At 47.5% G+C, this 22,237-nt stretch overlaps 2 protein-coding genes across 10 annotated transcripts in view; both read left to right on the top strand.

Moving 5' to 3' along the window:
- Positions 1 to 16,984, top strand: part of PAN2 (poly(A) specific ribonuclease subunit PAN2) — a 20,691-nt gene extending 3,707 nt beyond the window's left edge. For 2 of the 7 annotated variants that reach the window (XR_001881693.1, XR_001881692.1), the window contains exons 3-28: positions 2,180 to 2,349; positions 2,462 to 2,582; positions 2,749 to 2,826; positions 3,197 to 3,464; positions 3,861 to 4,203; positions 4,411 to 4,507; positions 5,352 to 5,471; positions 5,678 to 5,797; positions 6,092 to 6,220; positions 6,315 to 6,514; positions 6,623 to 6,759; positions 6,895 to 7,001; positions 7,209 to 7,307; positions 7,423 to 7,496; positions 7,598 to 7,745; positions 8,049 to 8,192; positions 8,323 to 8,382; positions 8,636 to 8,726; positions 11,488 to 11,645; positions 11,745 to 11,888; positions 12,022 to 12,231; positions 12,325 to 12,418; positions 13,086 to 13,283; positions 13,872 to 15,698; positions 16,267 to 16,379; positions 16,542 to 16,984. Coding sequence is in view for 4 of the 7 variants with exons in the window: in XM_017853271.1 (XP_017708760.1) it covers positions 2,180 to 2,349; positions 2,462 to 2,582; positions 2,749 to 2,826; positions 3,197 to 3,464; positions 3,861 to 4,203; positions 4,411 to 4,507; positions 5,352 to 5,471; positions 5,678 to 5,797; positions 6,092 to 6,220; positions 6,315 to 6,514; positions 6,623 to 6,759; positions 6,895 to 7,001; positions 7,209 to 7,307; positions 7,423 to 7,496; positions 7,598 to 7,745; positions 8,049 to 8,192; positions 8,323 to 8,382; positions 8,636 to 8,726; positions 11,488 to 11,645; positions 11,745 to 11,888; positions 12,022 to 12,231; positions 12,325 to 12,418; positions 13,086 to 13,283; positions 13,872 to 13,906 (3,345 nt within the window). In the remaining 3 variants the exon portion in view is untranslated. Of the gene's footprint in view, positions 1 to 2,179; positions 2,350 to 2,461; positions 2,583 to 2,748; positions 2,827 to 3,196; positions 3,465 to 3,860; positions 4,204 to 4,410; positions 4,508 to 5,351; positions 5,472 to 5,677; positions 5,798 to 6,091; positions 6,221 to 6,314; positions 6,515 to 6,622; positions 6,760 to 6,894; positions 7,002 to 7,208; positions 7,308 to 7,422; positions 7,497 to 7,597; positions 7,746 to 8,048; positions 8,193 to 8,322; positions 8,383 to 8,635; positions 8,727 to 11,487; positions 11,646 to 11,744; positions 11,889 to 12,021; positions 12,419 to 13,085; positions 13,284 to 13,871; positions 15,699 to 16,266; positions 16,380 to 16,541 lie in introns of those variants that run through there. The other 5 variants (XR_001881694.1, XM_017853274.1, XM_017853272.1 and 2 more) reach the window with 5 other exon arrangements.
- Positions 15,175 to 20,769, top strand: CNPY2 (canopy FGF signaling regulator 2). 3 transcript variants are annotated; one of them, XM_017853279.1, is made up of 6 exons: positions 15,175 to 15,698; positions 16,267 to 16,379; positions 16,542 to 16,657; positions 19,783 to 19,986; positions 20,143 to 20,239; positions 20,602 to 20,769. In XM_017853279.1, the coding sequence occupies exons 2-6, from the start codon at positions 16,292 to 16,294 to the stop codon at positions 20,643 to 20,645; spliced, it is 549 nt and encodes a 182-aa protein (XP_017708768.1). In that variant the 5' UTR covers positions 15,175 to 15,698; positions 16,267 to 16,291; the 3' UTR covers positions 20,646 to 20,769. The 3 variants fall into 3 exon arrangements, with proteins under 3 accessions (XP_017708768.1, XP_017708770.1, XP_017708769.1); XM_017853281.1 differs by having other exon boundaries at positions 15,529 to 15,612; XM_017853280.1 differs by having other exon boundaries at positions 15,555 to 15,641.
- The last annotated feature ends 1,468 nt before the right edge of the window (positions 20,770 to 22,237 follow it).

Below are 22,237 nucleotides of genomic sequence, written 5' to 3'. Positions count from 1 at the left end.
AAAAAAAAAAAAAGAAAAGAAAATACTGGCTGGGCATGGTGGCTCACACCTGTAATCCCAGCACATGGGGAGGCCAAAGCAGGTGCATCACCTGAGGTCACGAGTTCAAGACCAACCTGGCCAAACATGGTGAAACCCCATCTCTACTGAAAATACAAAAACTAGCTGGGTGTGGGGACAGGCACCTGTAATCCCAGCTACTTGTGAGGCTGAGGCAGAATTGCTTGAACCTGGAAGGCAGAGGTTGCAGTGAGCTGAGATCGCACCACTGCACTCCTGCCTGGGTGACAGAGCAAGACTCCGTCTCAAAAAAAAAAAAGAAAAATACAGTGAGGCCAGGCACAGTGGCACCTGTAATTCTGGCACTTTGATAAGCCAAGGTGGGAGGGTTGGTTGAACCCAAGAGTTCAAGACCAGTCTGGGCAACATAGCAAGACCCCATCTCTATTAAAAGAGAAATACAGTTGAGTAAGGGGGTTGAGGTAATGAAGGGTGGGAAAGGTTGCTATTTTGTTTGGTTTTGTAGTGTTTTAATTTTAATCTTTTTTCCTAATGGCCCTTTTAGAAACAATGTTGCTACTTTAGATAGTTGGTCAGGAGTTCTCTCTGATAAAGTAACATTTGAATAGAGACTTGAATGCAGCACCAAAAAGGGGAACAAGGAGGCAGAGCCCCATGCCTCTAATTCATCCTTGTGCCTCTCTTTTACTATTCTAGGCCCTCTAGAACAGAGGGAAGGTGCCATGCAAATACCTTGGGAAGGAACATTCTAGAGAACTTCATATGCCATGTTAAAATAGCTTGGACCTTGGACTTGAACCTTCAGCCACTGAAGGGCTTTTTATTTTATTTTATTTATTTATTTTTTAAGACAGACTCTCACTCTGTTGCCCAGGTTGGAGTGTAGTGGTGCCATCTCAGCTCATTGCAACCTCTGCCCCCCAGGTTCAAGTAATCCTCCTGCCTCAGCCTACCGAGTAGCTGGGACTACAGGTGTGCACCACCATGCCCAGCTAATTTTTGTATTTTCAGTAGAGATGGGGTTTCACCATATTGGCCAGGCTGGTTTCAAACTCCTGGCCTCAAGTGATCCACCTGCCTCGGCATCCCAAAGTGCTGGGATTACAGCATGAGCCACGGCGCCCAGCCTCAGATTTAGGAAATATTTAGAAAGCAAAATAGGCCAGGCGCGGTGACTCACACCTGTAATCCCAGCATTTTGGGAGGCCGAGGCAGGTGGATCACCTGAGCTCAGGATTTTGAAGCCAGCCTGGCCAACATGGTGAAACCCCCTTTCTACTAAAAATACAAAAAAATAGCTAGACGTGGTGGCGCCATGTCTGTAATCCTAGCTACTTGGGAGACTGAGGCAGGAGAATTGCTTAAACCCGGGAGGCAGAGGTTGCAGTGAGCTGAGATCGTGCCATTACACTCCAGCCTGGGCAACAAGAGTGAAACTCCATCTCAAAAATTAATACATAAATAAAATTTTTAAAAAATCCTTGGTTATCTAGTGGTTAGGAAAAAAATAAATAGGACTTGACTGTCAGATATATGGCTTGGTCAACTAGGTAGATCTTGGTACCATAGAGAATACAGTAAGAAAATTGAAATGAAATAAAATGGTGAATTTAATTTAGGATGTCATGAGCTTGAGGTTATGATGGGATATTTAAGGAGGTTTAGTAGTTACCGTCATCTTCTTGATATCCATGTGGCATTGGTTCCAGGATCCAAAGATACCAGATACCAAAATTCAAGGATGCCTAAATCCCTTATAGAAAATGATATAGTGTTGGCATATAACCTTATGCACATCCTCCCAGATGTGAAACATAAGAAAGTCAGCTGGCCAGTGGAGAATTGGACTATGTCCCTGACTTTCTATATACTGTTCTAACCAAGTGAGCCATTACCTATTCAGGAGGGTCATTGTGAGGATAAAATGAGGTAGAGTTTACAAAAATACTGTGTAACACATTAAACAAACATAACTCAGTATTATCAGTGTCTTTATCACTAAGATTGACTGGTTCCTAGCCTTTTGCCTCAGTTGCTTCTGGTCACAAAGACCAAGCAAGAAAGGATCAAGGCTGAGCCATGTTCAGTCCCTGACCTGGCCGTAGGATGGCCCTTGCCCCTCCACTCTCAGTGTCTCTGTTGTCTTTGTCTTCTATAGGGCCATGCCACTTCCTTTTTTGGCCCAGCCTTGGAGCGCTACTCATCCTTTCAAGTCAATGGCAGTGATGATATTCGGCAGATCCAGAGCCTGGAGAATGGTATCCTTTTTCTCACCAAGAACAATCTCAAGTACATGGCCCGTGGGGGCCTCATTATATTTGATTACCTGTAAGTGGCTTCTCAGCTCTGGACTGGGAACGAGGATGCCTCATAGGGTGGGAAGGCTAAGGGATTGGCAGCGTTTAAGGCCTGGGCCCCTTAGCCTTTCCTCTCCCCATAGGCTAGATGAGAATGAGGATATGCACAGTCTCCTACTGACTGACAGCAGCACTCTACTCGTTGGTGGGCTGCAGAATCACATACTAGAGATTGATCTTAACACTGTCCAGGAGACTCAGAAGGTACAAGCCTGGAGCAAGAAAGACCTATGCAGGGTCTGAGGTTGTTGAGGGGAACAGGGTATGCTTGGGCTGGTAATGTGCCTGAGATGTGGGTATGACCTTTCTGTTCCCTTGGTCTGTGGGAAAAATCATTCTTCTCGCTGGTTTTTCCTGCTTCCCTCTCCAGTATGCAGTAGAGACGCCTGGAGTCACCATCATGAGACAGACAAATCGCTTCTTCTTCTGCGGCCACACGTCTGGCAAGGTGGCCAAGTTCCATTTCTCTTCCCACTGCAGGACCCTGTTTCACTAGATACCTGATTGGGATCTGCTTTCCCTTAACTCCGGGGTGTAGTTGGATTGGAGATGAGGGATGAGTGGAGTGAATTCACTTCCTACTCAGTGATGTTCTACTATGAGATTATTTTGCAGCTTGATGTTTTCTATGATAATGAAGTCTCCTCGAAGCGCCTTCCAGCTCTGAGCTTCTCTGTTTGCCTTTTCTGTGCTTTAAGTTTCCCTATCCTAAAGCCCTAGTTCCTTTGGTAGGGACCCCACTGGGTTAGGTAGGTGGCAGTTATTTTTCCTGATAACAGAATTTGCAGATAACTGAATTTATTTTTTATTTTTTTTAGGTTTCCCTGAGAGATCTCCGTACTTTTAAGGTGGAACATGAGTTTGATGCCTTCTCAGGAAGTCTTTCAGATTTTGATGTGCATGGCAACCTGCTAGCTGCCTGCGGCTTCTCCAGCCGCCTCACTGGCCTGGCCTGCGACCGTTTCCTCAAGGTGTATGATTTGCGCATGATGCGTGCCATCACACCACTTCAAGTACATGTGGATCCTGCCTTCTTGCGCTTCATTCCTACATATACTTCTCGTCTTGCTATCATCTCTCAGTCAGGTATGAAGGGCATATGGGATTGGGTAGGAGGGATCAATGAGCAAAGGAGAGCTAGAACCTGAACGAATACTCATCCAGAAACCTCTTTGTTGGGGAAAGAAGTAACTTTTCATCAGGGTCCCAGGGTTTTACTTGGGTTTGGCCAGAGATTAGAGCTTTTATTTTCTTGAATGTGAGGAACATGGAAAAAGGTAAAGTAGGCAAAGTAACTGTAGAATTACTCTTTGCTGAGTAGCAAACCATCTGTGGTTTATGGAAGGCATCAGGTGACATTCTGTCTGTAGGCATGGATTTGGGGCCCATCTTGCCCTGAAATCGGGAAGAGGACTGGAAGGGCATAAGAGTATGGCTCTCTTTCACTTTCTAGAGCTCAGTGGGTTTCTTCCTCCTTTGTAGGGCAGTGCCAGTTCTGTGAACCCACAGGCCTAGCCAACCCAGCAGATATCTTTCATGTGAATCCTGTGGGGCCTCTGCTAATGACATTTGACGTGTCAGCCAGCAAGCAGGCCCTGGCCTTTGGGGATTCTGAGGGCTGTGTGCACCTCTGGACTGATTCCCCGGAGCCTTCCTTCAACCCCTACTCCCGTGAGACTGAGTTTGCTTTGCCGTGTCTCGTGGACTCACTGCCTCCTCTGGACTGGAGCCAGGACCTGCTGCCTCTTTCCCTCATCCCTGTCCCACTCACCACTGACACACTTCTCTCTGACTGGCCTGCTGCCAACTCTGCTCCAGCTCCCAGGTTGTACCCTACCTCTGGGCCAAAAGGTGGGAGGGATGGGGAAAGGGCCAAGATATCAGAATTCTCTGCTAGCCTTGTTATTATTCTACTACTTTCCTGATTTTTGCCTACCTTCAGTATTTTCTTTTTCTCTGGACCCTTGAGGATTGGGGAGTGGATCTGTGTACACCACAACCATTTAAGTCCTAGCACTATACTGGATTGTAGGCGAGCACCACCTGTGGATGCAGAGATTCTGCGCACCATGAAGAAGGTGGGCTTCATTGGCTACGCACCCAATCCTCGCACCAAGCTGCGCAATCAGGTGTGTTCAGAGTGGAGGATCAGCCCCCACCCGAGCCTACTGAAGTTTCTCCTGTCTTTTTCCTTTACTAGTCTTTATTTTGTTTTTAGATCCTGTTAGTAACCTACCGAATTGATGGAACTATGCTAGGTGTTAGAAGGATAGAGAAGCTAGGGTCCTTGCTGTTAGGAAATTTAGTATTTGGTTGGTGAAGAGAAGACATAGCCATATCAGACATTATGTTCTGTTGTTAAATGCTGAAGGAATGTCATAAGCATTTAGTGCCGGAGCTGTTTGGAGAGAAAATGTTACTCCGGGCTAAAGTGACCAAGGAAGGTGTAATGAAAGAGCTGGGTATTAAGCTGGAAAGGTGGGATATAAGTTAAGTAGATAGTAACAGAGGAGAATATCCAAGATGAGAGAAGAGTGTTAGCAAAGGTCTCAAGAGGCATACATGCAAAACACATATCTGAGGGGGACTAAGTATACCAGTCTGGCCGGAGTAGATGTTGGTATTGGGATGTAGTGAGAGATTAAAGTTAGAAGTGGCCAGATTGTGAAGCTTTGAACACCAGTTTATAATAGAGGAAGTAATACACAGAAAGCAGCATTCTACAAGGGTTAATTTGGTAGTGGTGTGCTGGACAGAGTGCATATAGGGAGACCAGTGTGGATGCCATCACAGTTTTCCAGCTGTGCTGAAGCAGAGTGTTGGCAGTGGAAATAGAAAGGAAGCAGTAGATGCTGAGAATGCTATGAATGTAGAAGGTTCAGGACTTGGTGGCTGTTTCAATGTTGGGATAAATGAGGGTGAAGCCAAAGATGACAAGACATCCAACAAGGTACCTCTTCTTAAAATCCCTAGATACCTTACAGACTCAAGGAGTCAGACAGTGAATTTGACAGCTTCAGCCAGGTCACTGAGTCACCAGTAGGACGAGAAGAGGAGCCACATCTCCACATGGTTTCTAAGAAATACCGCAAGGTGCTGGGGGACATCAGGGCCTGTGGGATGTGAGGAAAGGTACCCTGGGAAGGAAGTCATATGAGAAAGGATTGAAGGACTCAGTCAGGAGGCCTTCAACTACCACCCTGGACCCAGTAGGAAGGTTCTAGGAAAGGCTATGGCTACTGGAAAGATTTGGGGACTCTGAGGATATCCTTGTCTTGCTCAGACTATTTCTGCCTTAGGTGACCATCAAATATTCCAAGCTAGGACTGGAGGACTTTGACTTCAAACACTACAATAAGACCTTGTTTGCTGGATTAGAGCCCCACATCCCCAACGCCTACTGTAACTGCATGATCCAGGTAAGGGTTGCGTATTCCTACAATTTGAACGTGCCTACTGCTTTCCTTCTTCCCTATGGCCACTCGACCCTGCTCTTTCCAGGTATCCTCAGCCATGCTCACTTTACCATGGTCTCCTCTACAATTCTTTCTTGCCTCTACAACTTTCAAGTCTCCTCTGAGCTCCACTGGTTTGGTGGACTCACTGCTTCGGTGGACTCCTGCTGTGTATTTTCCACCAGCTCACTTAACCTTCATATTTCTCCTCACCCCCAGGCCAGTTTCCTACATCAGTTCTTCTGCTTATCCCTCCAGGTGCTCTATTTTCTGGAGCCTGTACGCTGTCTAATTCAAAACCACCTTTGCCAGAAGGAGTTCTGTCTGGCATGTGAGCTGGGCTTCCTCTTTCACATGTTGGACCTCTCTCGTGGTGACCCTTGCCAGGTCAGTACCTGGAGACCTGAGACACTTAAAATGGAAGGGGAAGGAAGGTGGACACAAAAGAGAAAATAACCCCTTTCCACCAACACATTTCCAGGGCAGTAATTTTCTTCGGGCATTCCGTACTATTCCTGAGGCCTCAGCCCTTGGTCTGATCCTGGCTGACTCAGATGAGGCTTCAGGCAAGGGCAATCTGGCCAGGCTCATTCAGAGGTGGAATCGCTTCATTCTCACTCAACTGCATCAAGATATGCAGGAGCTGGAAGTACCACAGGCTTATCGAGGTGCTGGAGGCAGGTATGAAATCAGGATAGAAATAGTTAAAGCCATCATGACAGGCCCCTCTGTGATGTAAAGGGTCTCCTAACTTCCTCAATGTGCATATATCATCCTCTCCATTCTTAGCAGCTTTTGCTCATCGGGGGACTCTGTTATTGGGCAGCTCTTCAGCTGTGAGATGGAGAACTGCAGCCTCTGCCGCTGTGGCAGTGAGACCGTGCGAGCCTCATCCACCCTGCTTTTCACACTCTCCTACCCTGATGGTAGCAACAGTGGTGTACCCTTCAGCTCTGTTGGGAAGGCTCCCCAAAATGTCCTATAATGTCAGGGAGAGGGTGTTGGGGGCTCACTGTGGGTAGAAGGGAGAACCAGGAGTAAAGCATCTAATTTTCCCTCAGATAAAATTGGGAAGAACTATGACTTTGCTCAGGTGCTGAAGCGAAGCATCTGCCTGGACCAGAATACACAGGCCTGGTGTGACAACTGTGAAAAGTACCAGCCCACGGTGAGTGGACTGTTGGACTGGACTAGAGTCCTGGTCCTGCCATGGAGATTCAGCATCATCCCATGTGGGGCTGGCTCTGTCAGCACTGCCATCCAGGGATCTCTGGTGGAGTGAGGAATCCCAATTTGAGGACACAGACCCAGGTCCCTGTCCAGACTCCTTTTCCTGTACATTCCCTGCCATTCCTTGTTTGTTTTTTCCTCTCAGATTCAGACCCGCAACATCCGCCATCTGCCAGATATTCTCGTCATCAATTGTGAGGTGAACAGCTCAAAAGAGGCTGATTTCTGGAGAATGCAGGCCGAGGTAAGCACTCAGACTAGAAACAGGGCTTCAGGAATAATTTTTCATTTTATCCCTGTTCTGACCTCCATACATGATTATGTTCCTGAAGAACTGGATGTTTTTCTTTTGTGTTCAGGTTGCCTTCAAGATGGCAGTAAAGAAACATGGTGGGGAAATCTCCAAGAACAAGGAGTTTGCTTTGGCTGATTGGTAGGTGCTGTCTTGGAAGTTGTCAAATGATTGAATTGTCCAGTGGCTCCTCTTGTCAAGATCTCTTTCAGAACAAATTTCCAATTCTTCTGACCTGATAGGAAGGAACTAGGGAGTCCAGAGGGTGTGCTGGTATGTCCCTCCATTGAGGAGTTGAAGAACGTCTGGCTTCCTTTCTCCATTCGCATGAAGATGACCAAGAACAAAGGGCTGGATGTTTGCAATTGGACTGATGGGGATGAGATGCAGGTTGTTGAAAAACCGGGAAGAGGAAAGGGAATAAGGGAGAGAAGGTGGGGCAGAAGGTAAAGGGGGGCAGGGGAAGGTGAAACTTAGCAGAGGGAAAAGGAAGAGAATAAGGCCTAGTATTTACCTGTTAGGGGATTTTCTGTAGTCACTCAGTTCAGTGTTGGGGTCTTAGATGGGCTAGGATGGAGATAACCTACCCTGGTACCCCATCCCCTATACCCCCAACTCCCTGTCCTCTGTCCCCATTCCCCTCCCTTCCCCATCCTTAAACTTAGCTTAGCAGCCTGGGTACCCCCCTCACAGTGGGGCCCAGCCAGGGCAGAGGAGGAGCATGGTGTCTATGTGTATGACCTGATGGCTACTGTGGTACACATCCTGGACTCACGCACAGGGGGCAGCCTGGTGGCTCACATCAAAGTTGGAGAGACCTACCACCAGCGCAAGGAGGTGAGTGAGGTTATAGAGGGCAGGAACACTCCTGGGATGGCCACAGTGAGTCCCAGATCTGTCCTTGAGTCTGAGACAGTGGTCTAGCCATCACTTTGTATCGCCACAGGCTTTCTTTGTATTTCCATAGGGCGTTACTCACCAGCAGTGGTATCTGTTCAATGACTTTCTTATTGAACCTATTGATAAGGTTAGTTGCAACATGTTCTGTTTCTTCTTGCATTTCCCCTTTTCCTAGCATCCTTATCTTTAGGGCCCTATAGAATGCCAGGCAGATTCAACAGGGAGGGAGGAAGGAATCCTCAGAAATAAAAACCATTAGCACTTAAAAATAGCACCTGAAAAAAAAAACAAACGAGCACCTGAGTCCTGGCCTCTGTCTGAAGTGGGGAAAAGGAAAAGGGTGATATACGTTAGCCATAAGTGCTTTTTCTCTTCTATAGCATGAAGCTGTGCAGCTTGACATGAATTGGAAAGTACCTGCAATCCTTTATTATGTCAAACGGAATCTCAATTCCAGATACAACCTGAACAGTAAGTGCTACATAGTAGACCCAAGTGTGTGGGCAGTTTAGATTGGGCTTCAGGATGAGATCTGGGACATTGCTTGCAAGTACTTAGGATTGGTAACCAGTGTTAATATTTCTGGAGATACTAAAGAGATTCCTGTTTATCAGACCTTAAATTTAGAAGCACGAAATCCAGCCTGAGCAACATAGCAAGACCCCATCTCTTATTTTTTTTTTTTGAGACGGATTCTCACCTCTGCGCCGGGGGCTGGAGTGGGCAGTGGCCGGAGTCTCAGCTCACCTGCAAGCCGCGCTCCCGGTTCCGGGCCATTCTCCTGCCTCAGCCTCGCCGAGTAAGCTGGGACTACAGGCGCCGCCACCTCAGCGGCTAGTTTTTTTTATTTTTTAGTAGAGAGGGTTTCACAGTGTTAGCCAGGATTGGTCTCGATCTCCTGACCTCGTGACCGCCTGTCTCGCTCGGCCAAGTGGCTGGGATTACAGGCTTGAGCACCGGCGCGGGGCCTTTTTTTTTTTTTGAGATGGAGTCTCACTGTGTCACCCAGGCTGGAGTGCAATGGCACAGTCTCGGCTCACTGAAACCTCTGCCTCCTGGGTTCAAGCAATTCTCCTGCCTCAGCCTCCTGAGTAGCTGGGATTACAGACGCCCGCCACCACGCCTGGCTAATTTTTTTGTATTTTTAGTAGAGACAGGGTTTCACCATGTTGGTCAGGCTGGTCTCGAACTCCTGACCTCATGATCTGCCCGCCTCGGCCTCCCAAAGTGCTGGGATTACAGGCGTAAGCAACCACACCCAGCCTAAAAAAAGTTTTCTTTTTTTTTTTAATTAGCCTGTGTAGGCCAGGCACAGTGGCTTATGGCCTGTAATCCCAGCATTTTGGGAGGCTGAGGTGGGCAGATCACTTGAGCTCAAGAGTTCGAGACCAGTCTGGACAACATGGTGAAACCCTGTCTCTACAAAAATTACAAAAAGTAGCCGGGTGTGGTGATGTGCTTCTGTTGTCCCAGCTACTTGGGAGGCTGACGCAGGAGAATCACTTCAGCCTGGGAGTTGGAGGTTTCAGTGAGTCGAGATTGCATCATTGCACTCTAGCCTGGGTGACAAGAGTGAAACCCTGTCTCAAAAAAAAATTTAGCTGAGTGTGGTGGCATATACTTGTGGTCCCAGCTAAAGCTGGAGAGGTTGAGGTGGGAGGATCACTTGAGCCCAGGAGGCCAAGACTACAGTGAGTAAGCCATGATTGTACCAGAGCATACTCCAGCCTAGGCAACAGGATGAGACCCCCCCTTTTTTTTTTTTTTTGACAGAGTATCACTCTTGTTGCCCAGGCTGGAGTGCAATGGCACAATTTCAGCTCACTGTGACCTCTACCTCCCAAGTTCAAGCAGTTCTCCTGCCTCAGCCTCCCGAGTAGCTGGGACTACAGGCGCCTGCCACCATGCCCGGCTAATTTTTTGTATTTTTAGTAGAGACGGAGTTTCACCATGTTGGCCAGGTTGGTTTTGAACTCCTGACCTCGTGATCTGCCCACCTTGGCCTCCCAAAATGCTGGGATTACAGCCGTGAGCCATGGTGCCCAGCCTGAGACCCTGTCTTTAAAAAAAAAACAAACAAACAAACAATGCTGTAAATCTTGAGAGTGGAGTGGAAATGAGATGAGGGGGGACGTTTGGTCAGAATGGCTTAGGTTATGATGTTACATCTTATTATTATTTTTTGTGGGACAGAGTTTCGCTCTTGTTGCCCAGGCTGGAGTGCAATGGCGTGATCTTGGCTCACTGCGACTGCGACCTCTGCCTCTTGGGTTCAAGTGATTCTCCTGCCTCAGCCTCCCAAGCAGTTGGGATTACAGGCAGGTGCCACCACGCCTGGCTAATTTTTTTTTTTTTTTTTTTTTGTCTAATTAGTAGAGATGGGTTTCACCATGTTGGCCAGGCTGGTCTCAAACTCCTGACCTGGTGATCTGCCTGCCTTGGCCTCCCAAAGTACTAGGATTACAGGTGTAAGCCACTGCACCTGTCTCATGTCTAATTATTCTTACCTCAAATGAAGATCTCTTTTGGAGGTGAGCTCCTTTTTTTTTTTTTTTTTTCCCAAAAAAAAAATTCTTTTGGGGGGTGGCCCTTTTTTTTTTTTTTTTTTTTTTTTTTTGAGATGAAGTCTTGCTCTTGTTCCCCCAGGCTAGAGTGCAATGGCGCGATCTCGGCTCACTGCAACCTCCGCCTCCGGGGTTCAAGTGATTCTCCTGCCTCAGCCTTCTGAGTAGCTGGGATTACAGGCGCATACCACCACACCTGGCTAATTTTTGTATTTTTAGTAGAGACAGGGTTTCACCATGTTGGCCAGGCTGGTCTTACACTCCTGACCTCAGGTGGTCTGCCCGCCTTGGCCTCTCAAAGTGGTGGGATTATAGGCATGAGTCACCACGCCCAGCTGTGAGCTCCTTATTAAGTACCTATTTGGTATCTTTAAACCATAGTTTCTCTGTAACCTTTTTCTGGATTCTCTAAACTAAGGTCCAAGTGAAAATCTTATTCTTTATTCTCTGTGGTCTTTTCTGGTTTTTTCTCAGCATGTTTGTTGATAATTTTGTGATGTGACCTGCTCTGTCTACCTGTCCCATTTATCAGACATGATCTTTTTTCTCACATGCTTTGATTATTGAGGGGTCACAGTGAAGACCCAGAGTCTATCAGCCACCTTGGGCTTCTCTCCCCTAGTTACTTCGCTATCCAAGCCCTGTGTCCTCTTCATTCTCCCTTCTAGTCAAGAACCCCATTGAGGCAAGTGTCTTGCTGGCTGAAGCCTCGCTGGCACGGAAGCAGCGGAAAACACATACTACCTTTATTCCACTGATGCTGAATGAGATGCCACAGATTGGGGACCTGGTGGGTCTGGATGCTGAGTTTGTCACCCTTAATGAGGTAACCAAGACCAAAGGAATGGGTCATTGCAAGAGAACTCTGAGGATATTAGGAGTTGTAAGCATTTCTCTGATTTCCTTATTAACTCTTCTCATGTAGGAGGAAGCAGAGTTACGCAGTGATGGTACCAAGTCTACCATTAAACCAAGTCAGATGTCAGTAGCCAGGATTACCTGTGTTCGGGGCCAGGGACCTAATGAGGGTATCCCCTTCATTGATGACTACATCTCTACCCAGGAGCAGGTATTAAGATACGGAGATGCAAGTGAGGCACACCCTGGTACTTATGTACAGTGCTCAAGAACCCAGGGAAGAGTGATAGGGGAAAACTCCACCTCACTTCCTGAAAAAGACTTGTCCTTTTCTCTATTCCTAGGTGGTGGATTACTTGACTCAATACTCGGGTATAAAGCCTGGTGACCTCGATGCCAAAATTTCCTCCAAGCACCTAACAACTCTCAAGTCTACCTACTTAAAACTTCGTTTTCTCATTGACATTGGAGTCAAGTTTGTGGGTCATGGCCTGCAGAAGGACTTCCGGGTCATCAACCTGATGGTTTGGCAGGGCTCTTTTAAGAGTCTTCTTGTGAGAGTGGGCCCCTCAGGGTATACATTGTGCCTTCAGAGAATGGGAAATTATAGTCCCGTACCTTAAGTCTCCCCCTTTTATCCTTGCCAGGTGCCCAAGGACCAAGTCCTTGACACTGTCTACCTGTTCCACATGCCCCGAAAACGAATGATTTCCCTGCGATTCCTTGCTTGGTACTTTCTGGGTGAGTTGCTCTGCCTTGTAGGCCCCTGTGGTGTACATTAATAGCAGAAGCAGCCATTTAAAAAAAAAGAAATCGTGTCCTTTGCAGCAATATGGATGGAGCTGTGGGCCATCATACTAAGTGAACTAACTCAGAAACAGAAAATCAGATACCACATATTCTCTCTTATAAGTTGGAACTAAACAATGAGTACATATGGACATAAGGATGGAAATAATAGACACTGGGGACTCTAAAAGTGGGGTTGGTGGGGGATGGGTGAGGGTTGAAAATTACGTATTGGGTGCATAGTTCACTATTTGCACAGTAGGGATACCAGAAGCCCTGTCCTCACCAGTACATGATACACCCATGTAGCAAACATGCACATGTACCCCAAATCTAAAATAAAATTTAGACATAAAAAATAAAAGCATGGGTGGAAAAGAAAAAGTAGGAAAAGTGTTAGAGGACAAAGTGGGAGTAGGGGTGACCCTCAGTTAGTGGTGACAGTTACTAATGGATTTAATTAACGTCAATATCCCTTCTGTGCAATGAAGAAGATGTTTGACAATTTCCCTTAAGGACAGTCAGGCTTTTTAGTTTTCTGGAGTCAGGTAGGAGTGGGGAGACATGTTCCTACCTCCCTTTGCTGGGTTCCAAACTATTCCACCTTTACTTACCCCAGACCTGAAGATTCAAGCGGAAACCCATGACAGTATTGAGGATGCACGCACAGCCCTTCAGCTCTACCGAAAGTATCTGGAGCTAAGCAAAAATGGCACTGAGCCTGAGTCTTTCCACAAGGTGCTCAAGGGTCTTTATGAGAAGGGCCGAAAGATGGACTGGAAGGTGCCTGAGCCTGAGGGCCAAACAAGTCCCAAGAGTAAGACCTGGGATGGGACAAGGGAAACTGGACTGGGTGGATTTTGTATTTTGTTTGTGACAGGGTCTCACTCTTACCCAGGCTGAAGTGCAGTAGCGTGATTACAGCTCACTGCAGCCTCGACTTCCTGGGCTCAAGTGATTCTCCCACCTCAGACTCCCAAGTACCTGGGACAACAGGCACACACCACCACACCCAGCTAATTTTTGTACTTTTTGTAGAAACAGGGTTTTGCCATGTTGCCCAGGCTGGTCTTAAACTCCTGGGCTCAAGCGATCCACCCACCTTGGGCTCACAAAGTGCTGAGATTACAGGCATGAGCCCAGCGCCCCCAACTGGGTGGATTTTGATTGCACATATGGAGAATAGCACTTCACAGTTTACAAAGCACTTCATCCTCCTAACGTTCAGTGAAATACATTTTATCAAAACTCTCCGTTAACTATAACTTCCTCTTGCCCAAGTCTAAAATGTTCAGGGAAGGTCCATGCCCTTTTTTCTCTTGCATTTTTCCTTCATAGGAAGTAATGAGAAGATGCTTTTTTCTCTACTCAGCTTGAATCATGCTTTTGGTTTTGTCTCTGACAGATGCAGCTGTCTTCTCCTCAGTGCTGGCGCTCTGACTACCCTTCTCAAAGAACCACTGCCCTCTCCCTTTACTGTTCTATAGCCCCAGAACTGGGAGATGGCTTCCTTAGTTGGCTATACCTTGTCCACTTCCAGTACTGGACGTGCTCAGGGTCTAGGGTCTCGGATGGTGCTATTAATAGAACTGGAACACAGCAGAATTGTTGCAAAGGTTCTAGGAGCCAGATTCATTCCTTCTTCATCCTTTGCAAAACAATGGTACAGAAACGGAGTCTAGAATTGACCCAGATAGAAAGTAATTGGTATTCTTAATATTCTGGGTCACTAATATCCAGGCAGAGAAGCTCCTGGAACCATAATTCTCAGTTCCTAGCTGGCTAGGGATTGAAGTCCTGGACAATGACAGAGGATACCACAGTAGTTCAAGACTTAGCACAAGTCACCAACTGCTTCAGGGATGCCTGGAGGGGCCAACAAGTAGAGTGTTGGTGGCCCAAGCAAACCAGTATTGCCAATACCATTTCCAAAAGGGCCTTTGGATCCTGGACAAAGCTTGGCTGCTGGCTTCATTTATTCCTGCTGATGGCTGAGAAGCATCTGTCTTCCATCCCACTGTCCTGTCCCAAGTTTTGTTCCGTTTTTTAAAAATTTGTTGTAAACTGCATGTTTTATAAAATAAAAACAAAATATCGTTTGTCATTTATCTCACTAGGGAACTGCTAGTGTGGGTTCTCTGGCTTCAGTCTTCCTCTCCTTCCTTTGAAGGTAAAGGTCCGGAATCCAAAGTTATGGATATGAAAGGGTATAATTAGGCCAGGCACAGTGGGTCACTTCTGTAATCCCAGCACTTTGGGAGGCCGAGGTGGGTGGATCACGAGGTCAGGAGTTCAAGACCAGCATGACGAAGATGGTGAAACCCCCCTATCTACTAAAAATACAAAAATTAGCCGGGCGTGGTGGATGGCGACTGTAATCCTAGCTGAGGCAGAGAATTGCTGGAACCCAGAAGGCGGAGGTTACAGTGAGCCGAGATTACGCCACTGTACGCCAGCCTGGGCGATAGGTCGAGACTCCGTCTCAACAAAAGGGAAAAAAAAGGTATAATTATGCCTTTTCTGGGCAATGCTGGGTCTTTGCTGTAGCTGCCCAGTACCCTACGTCAGACTGAAGATGTACAGTATGGTTTCCCCGTTAATTGTGTAAGCCGACAAACTACAGGTCCCAGGATAGCTTGAGACCCGTAGTTGCTCACAAAGATGAGTCTGGTGCTGCTGTGCTTCCTGGGAGATGTAGTTTCCTGTGTATTGAAACCTGGGCTGCTCGCTGGCCTGCAGAGCACCGTTTTGAAGGTCCTAGCCCACCTGGGTTGGCTCACGCGCACGACTAGCCGCTCCCATACAGTACACCCGGCCTCTGTTGTCTTTTAAGGCCACTCCTATTCTACGGCTGACCCCTGGAGGTCACGTGGAGCTGCTCGCCACGCAAGTCTGGGTCCTTCAGCGATTGACCGGGGTCCTTGCTGTCCGGGAGCCTCGCCCAAGCTGCCTGTTCGCGCGAGAGTTTGGAGGGGCGGGTTTGGGGTCGGTGTCTGATTGGGGCTCGCACCGCAGCACGCTCGAGCCCCGCTTAGGTACCAGTTAGCGCCACAGGAGCTGGGTCAGGCGGTCGCCGGGACACCCCGTGTGTGGCAAGAGGCGAAGCGCTCTGGAGGATTCCGGACAGCCCTGCTCCCCGCAGCCAGGTGTAGTTTCGGGAGCCACTGGAGCCAAAGTGAGAGTCCAGCGGTCTTCCAGCGCTTGGGCCACGGAGGCGGCCCTGGGAGCAGAGGTGGGACGGATGCGGGCGGCGAGGCGCTGGGCGCTGAGGGTTGGGGATAGACTGGAGCGAAAGCAATGGCGGAGTCCTTAGAAAGGGGGCTGAGGTCCGTACGGATAATCAACTTACGGGCTAGAGGTGGGGACGCAGGAATCTAAGGTGCGGGATCCAAATGGACCCTAATTATTGAATGCTGGCCTCCTGGCCTGACTGAGGGCTCCCTGCTGGCAGTTCCCTAGTGCCTGTAGTCCTCGCGTAATCGCCAACTTACCTCCTGTAGCTGCCACAAAGCCCCGTGAACCCTAGGCATGCAGTGCTAAAGTACCAACACCTAGGGCCTCACCTATCCACGTAGAGTCTGGGACTGAGCCCCAAGTCCTGAGCTCGCGCTCCCACCTACCGCCCTGGGGGAATCAGAGCCCTCAAGCGCTGGAACAGAGAAGCCCCTTTGTGTCCCAGCCATTTCCTGGAAAGTAGAGCCAGAGTCACAGTGAAGCCTTTGAAAGTGAGTGAGGAGTGGGGGGGTCAGGGAAAAATGGAGTCGGCTTCTCACACTTGTTTCATTCCCACACAAACCCAGGTGGAGCGACCCCGTTACGCTAAAGATGAAAGGCTGGGGTTGGCTGGCCCTGCTTCTGGGGGCCCTGCTGGGAACCGCCTGGGCTCGGAGGAGCCAGGATCTCCACTGTGGAGGTAAAGGCACAACGGGAAAAAGAAGTGGAGGAAGCAGAGCCTTGGGAGGGCATGAGATCCAAGGCCTGGGAGAAGGATGAATGGAAATCCTGGGTTGATCCCATTCTCCTCACACCCTACCCCCACCCTCTCCCCTGCTCCCATTCTCTCCTCTTCCACCAGCGTGCAGGGCTCTGGTGGATGAACTAGAATGGGAAATTGCCCAGGTGGACCCCAAGAAGACCATTCAGATGGGATCTTTCCGGATCAATCCAGATGGCAGCCAGTCAGTGGTGGAGGTAACTGTTACTGTTCCCCCAAACAAAGTAGCTCACTCTGGCTTTGGATGACAATTCGACTGCTTAAAAACGACCTTGGTTTAATAGAAATGAAGAAAACAGACTCAGAGAGATAGCTAAAAGATTTGGCTCTGTCTCGTTTGGAAGAGGCTGCAGGCTTATTCCCCATGCACTTGCTTCCTGGCTCCAAACCTTAATACTTTGTTTCTGCTGTAGAATTTGTTAGCAAACAGGGAGTGCCTTTTCCACGTCCACATGACTCGTTTTTACTGTAGCACTGTGGTATACATACAAACGTCCATTCAAAATCTGAGTCAGAGCTAAAAATAAAAAATGAAAAAACAGAAATAATAATAAAAGGTTTTATAATTAGGAAATTTTAGTCGAAAACAACACACATGTACACAAAAGGTGTATCTAATAAGTAATATATAAGGCAATGTTAAGATTACGGTGCTAGCCTGGGCATCATGGCAAAACACCATCTCTACAAAGAAATGCAAAAGTTAGCAGTGCATGGTGGCATGTGCCTGTAGTGACTGCTACTTGGAAGGCTGAGGTGGGAGGATCACTTGAGCCTAGAGGATCACTTGAGCTCAAGAGGTCGAGGCTGCAGTAAGCCGTGATCGTGCCACTGCACTCCAACCTGGGAAACACAGCAAAACCCTGTCTCAAAAAAGACAAAACAAAACCCAGCACTTTGGGAGACTGAAGCAGGCAGATCACCTGAGGTTAGAAGTTTGAGACCAGCCTGGCCAACATGGTGAAACTCCGTCTCTACTAAAAATACAAAAAATTAGCCAGGCACAGTGGCGCATGCCTATAGTCCCAGCTACTCGGGAGGCTGAGGCAGGAAACTCAATTGAACCCAGGAGGCGGAGGTTGCAGTGAGCCAGGATCACACCACTGCACTCCATTCTGGTTGACGAGAGCAAAACTCTGTCTTGGGAAAAAAAAAAAAGATTATGGTACCTTAATAGCTGTTGTCCACAGAGCCTACACTACCTCTTTAATACTGTGCTTACTGAGGATATTAGTCTCAATTTTAAAAAATTATTATTTTTGAGTCAGAGTTTCGCTCTTATTGCCCAGGATAGAGTGCAATGACACGATCTTGGCTCACTGCAACCTCTGCTTCCCGGATTCAAGCAATTCTCCTGCCTCAGCCTCCCAAGTAGCTGGGATTACAGGCATGCACCACCATGCTTGGTTAATTTTGTATTTTTAGTAGAGACAGGGTTTTTCCATGTTGGTCAGGATGGTCTCAAACTCCTGACCTCAGGTGATCCACCCTCCTCGGCCTCCCAAAGTGCTGGGATTACAGGCGTGAGCCACCATGCCTGGCCAAAAATATATATATATTAATGAGAACACATGGACACAGGGAGGGGAACATCACACATCAGGTCCTGTTGGGGTGTGGGGGGCTAGGGGAGGGATAGCATTAAGAGAAATACCTAATGTAGATGACAGGTTGATAGGTGCAGCAAACCACCATGGCACATGTATACCTAGGTAACAAACCTGCACGTTCTGCACATGTATCCCAGAACTTAAAGTATAATTTAAAAAAAAAAAATTCTCTTCATCTATAGAAATTAAAAGTATAGGTTGATCAGGGTTAATCAAAAAATTCTGTTTATAACTTGGAGCTAATGTTAACTGTCTTGTTTCTTAGAATTGTACAATGAAGTGCCAGGCACGGTGGCTCATGCCTATAATCCCAGCACTTTGGGAGGCTGAGGTGGGTGGATTACCTGAAGTCAGGAGTTTGAGACCAGCCTGACCAACATGGAGAAACCCCGTCTCTACTAAAAATATAAAATTAGCTGGGCGTGGTAGCACATGCCTGTAATCCCAACTCGGGAGGCTGATGAGGCAGGAGAAATCGCTTGAACCCAGGAGGTGGAGGTTGCGGTGAGCCAAGATTGTGCCATTGCACTCCAGCCTGGGCAACAAGAGTGAAACTCCATCTCAAAAAAAAAAAAAAGAATTGTACAATGAGGTAAAATCAAATCATATATTTGAAACTACTGCCAAGTACAGTGGCTCATACCTGTAATCCCAGCACTCTGGGAGACTGAGGTAGGCAGATCACTTGAATGCAGGAGTTCAAGACCAGCCTGGGCAACGTGGCAAAACCCTCTACAAAAAAAATACAAAAAAGTAGCTGAAGGCCGGGCGCGGTGGCTCAAGCCTGTAATCCCAGCACTTTGGGAGGCCGAGACAGGCGGATCACAAGGTCAGGAGACTCGAGACCAATCCTGGCAGACAGGTGAAACCCCGTCTCTACTAAAAAATTACAAAAAAACTAGCATGCGAGGTGGCGGGCACCTGTATCCCAGCCTACTCGGGAGCGAGGCAGGAGAATTGGTGTGAAACCCTGGAGGCGGAGCCTTGCAGTGAGCCGAGATGGCGCCACTGCACCGCCAGCCCTGGGCGACAGAGGGAGACTCCGTCTCAAAAAAAAAAAAGTAGCTGAGCCTGGTGGTGGTGCGCACCTGTGAGAGGATGAGGTGGGAGGATCGCCTGAGCGCCTGGGAGAGCCAAGCTGTAGTGGAGCCTCAGTCATCACATCCACTGCATTCTAGCCTAGGAACACAGTGAAAGGACTGTCTCAAAAAAAAAAAAAAAAAAAAAGTACTTTGAAACTGTCAAGTAAACCATACTAATTAAAAACCACTCTAGGCCGGGCACAGTGGCTCACATCTATAATCCCAGCACTTTGGGATGCCGAAGCGGGCAGATCACCTGAGGTCTGGAGTTTGAGACCAGCCTGACCAACATGGAGAAACCCCATCTCTACTAAAAATACAAAAGTTAGCTGGGTGTGGTGGTGCATGTCTGTAATCCCAGCTACTCAGGAGGCTGAGGCAGGAGAATCACTTGAACCCAGGAGGCGGAGGTTGCAGTGAGCCGAGATTGCACCATTGTACTCCAGCCTGGGCAACAAGAGCAAAACCCCATCTCAGGAAAAAAAAAAAAAACTAATTAAAAATTAAAGTCAATTAGGGAAAGCTTTTTAGAATAGGTTGTTAGAGCTAGATTTGGAAAGAAAAGTAAGGATATAAATTACTAATGTACAGAGGTAGAAGAGAGTGACCCAAGGCTGAGGACATTTCTAGGTGCCTTATGCCCGCTCAGAGGCCCACCTCACAGAGCTGCTGGAGGAGATATGTGACCGGATGAAGGAGTATGGGGAACAGATTGATCCTTCCACCCATCGCAAGAACTATGTACGTGTAGTGGGCCGGAATGGAGAATCCAATGAACTGGACCTACAAGGCATCCGAATTGACTCAGATATCAGTGGCACCCTCAAGTTTGCGGTGAGCTGTGGGAATCAGTAGCTGGTTCTTGGACGTTAAGGGGTTGTTGGAGAACCAATTAGAAAGTTAGGCTGATATCCTTGTCCTCCTCTTTGGAAGTGAAGGCAAGAGGCCTTTTATTGCCCTGTGTCACGCATTTCTCCCTTGGGTTGGCAGTGTGAGAGCATTGTGGAGGAATACGAGGATGAACTCATTGAATTCTTTTCCCGAGAGGCTGACAATGTTAAAGACAAACTTTGCAGTAAGCGAACAGGTAAGCTGCCCCCACTTTATCTCCTGTTCTGGTAGCTCTGTGGAACCTGATATTCCCTAACTCACCCATACACCCCCATCCCAGAAACCTCTGGTATTAGCTCAAGAGCTGTCTTCCATTTCCCTTGGCTTAGAGACTTGGGGTGTTCCTACCCATTTTCTGTCAGCTTTCAGAATTTGTGTCCCCTTGACCCTGAGATACAGGTGAGAGGGCAGTGGGGATGTTTTATCATTTATAAGCATATATTCTGCAGAATGGTAGTTGGTGTGTGTTTGTGTCAGCTTGGTCTGGGAAATTTTCTCAATACTGGCACATATCAGTATGAGAGTGGCATTTTCCTTTAAATTGTTTGCCATTTGCAGATCTTTGTGACCATGCCCTGCATATATCGCATGATGAGCTATGAACCACTGGAGCAGCCCACACTGGCTTGATGGATCACCCCCAGGAGGGGAAAATGGTGGCAATGCCTTTTATATATTATGTTTTTACTGAAATGAACTGAAAAAATATGAAACCAAAAGTACAAACTGTGTTGTCTTTTCATGCCCGGAATTGCCCTTACATTAAGCTTGAAAATAAGGAGTTATAGACAGGAAAGATAATGGAGGAGAAAGAAGAGTTTTGGGATTGACACAGGATAAAGGTAGGAGAGGCCTGAACCTTTAATTTTTCTATCTTCTGAGATTCCATTCCACTCATAAACTAGATAAGCTTTCAGTCAGTGCCTACTCAATACCATGTCTTTAGGGTCTAATTTTGGAGAAGAGAGGAACCTCCATGAGGAAGCAGGGGAACATAAGTGTATGGTAGTGTAGAATTCTAGAAATCCCTTGTGTTCATGGCTGTTGAAACATAAAGTAAGACAGAGCTTGGTCTTGAAGGAAATAATGGACATGCATTATTCTTCCTTCCCTCCCCATCTAGATGGAGGGACCAGCAAGAACAGAGACAGGAAGGGGAAAATGGATGTGACCAACTCAGCTGAAAAGTAAGGGCTTTTTCGGATAGGGACAGACGAGGTAAGGAATGTTGTTTAATGAGAGGCCTTGCTTGCCAGCCTAAGCTTTTAAATTTGATGCCAGTGGCAACAATAAAGTGTATCTTTCTTATCTCTATCACTAGCCATTGTCAATCTAGACTATAAGTCTGTCCACACTTCTGTGTGTAGAGATTCTAGACTGGGGCATAGGGATGAAAAACCTAAAAGATACCTTCTTTTGGAAACTTCTTTTTTTCTTTTCCTTTTTTTTTTTTTTCCTAAGACAGAGTCCTGCTCTATCACCTAGGCTGGCATGCAGTGGCGCAATCTCGGCTCACTGCAAGCTCCACCTCCCAGGTTCATGCCATTATCCTGACTCAGCCTCCCGAGTAGCTGGGACTACAGGCACCCGCCACCGCACCAGCTAATTTTTTTTTTTTTCTGAGACCAAGTCTCGCTCTGTCGCCCAGGCTGGAGTGCAGTGGCATGATCTCGGCTCACTGCAAGCTTCACCTCGCGGGTTCACGCCATTCTCCTACCTCAGCCTCCCGAGTAGCTGGGACTATAGGCACCTGCCACCACGTCCAGCCAATTTTTTGTATTTTTAGTAGAGACAGGGTTTCACCGTGTTAGTCAGGATGGTCTCGATCTCCTGATGTCGTGATCCACCTGCCTTGGCCTCCCAAAGTGCTGGGATTACAGGCTTGAGCCATCACGCCTGGCCCGCACCAGCTAATTTTTTTGTATTTTTAGTAGAGGTGGGGTTTCACCATGTTAGCCAGGATGGTCTCGATCTCCTAACCTCGTGGTCACCCGCCTCAGCCTCCCCAAGTGCTGGGATTACAGGTGTGAGCCACTGCGCCCGGCGGAAAATTCTTAAACACCCTGATCCTGAGGTGTGGTTGTCTCAGGATTTCAAATGGAATTATCTCCCAGGAACACCTCAAGGAGAGAAGACCTGAATAAACATTTCAAAGGTTTTAAAAATTTTAGAATCTAAAGAAACCTTAGAGGTT

This window comes from Rhinopithecus bieti, unplaced genomic scaffold (genome assembly GCF_001698545.2).
Source record: "Rhinopithecus bieti isolate Rb0 unplaced genomic scaffold, ASM169854v2 scaffold_35950, whole genome shotgun sequence".
NCBI classification, from domain to species: domain Eukaryota; kingdom Metazoa; phylum Chordata; class Mammalia; order Primates; family Cercopithecidae; genus Rhinopithecus; species Rhinopithecus bieti.
Note: the sequence above shows the minus strand (reverse complement) of the source record. Positions and strands in the feature narration are given on the sequence as shown.

Bases quoted from the DNA above. Each gene is read 5' to 3' on its own strand.
- CNPY2 (XM_017853279.1), top strand. From the start codon at position 16,292: ATGAAAGGCTGGGGTTGGCTGGCCCTGCTTCTGGGGGCCCTGCTGGGA. The intron at 16,658-19,782 runs GTAACTGTTACT...GGACATTTCTAG, and splicing joins GCAGCCAGTCAGTGGTGGAG to GTGCCTTATGCCCGCTCAGA. The intron at 20,240-20,601 runs GTAAGCTGCCCC...TGCCATTTGCAG, and splicing joins ACTTTGCAGTAAGCGAACAG to ATCTTTGTGACCATGCCCTG.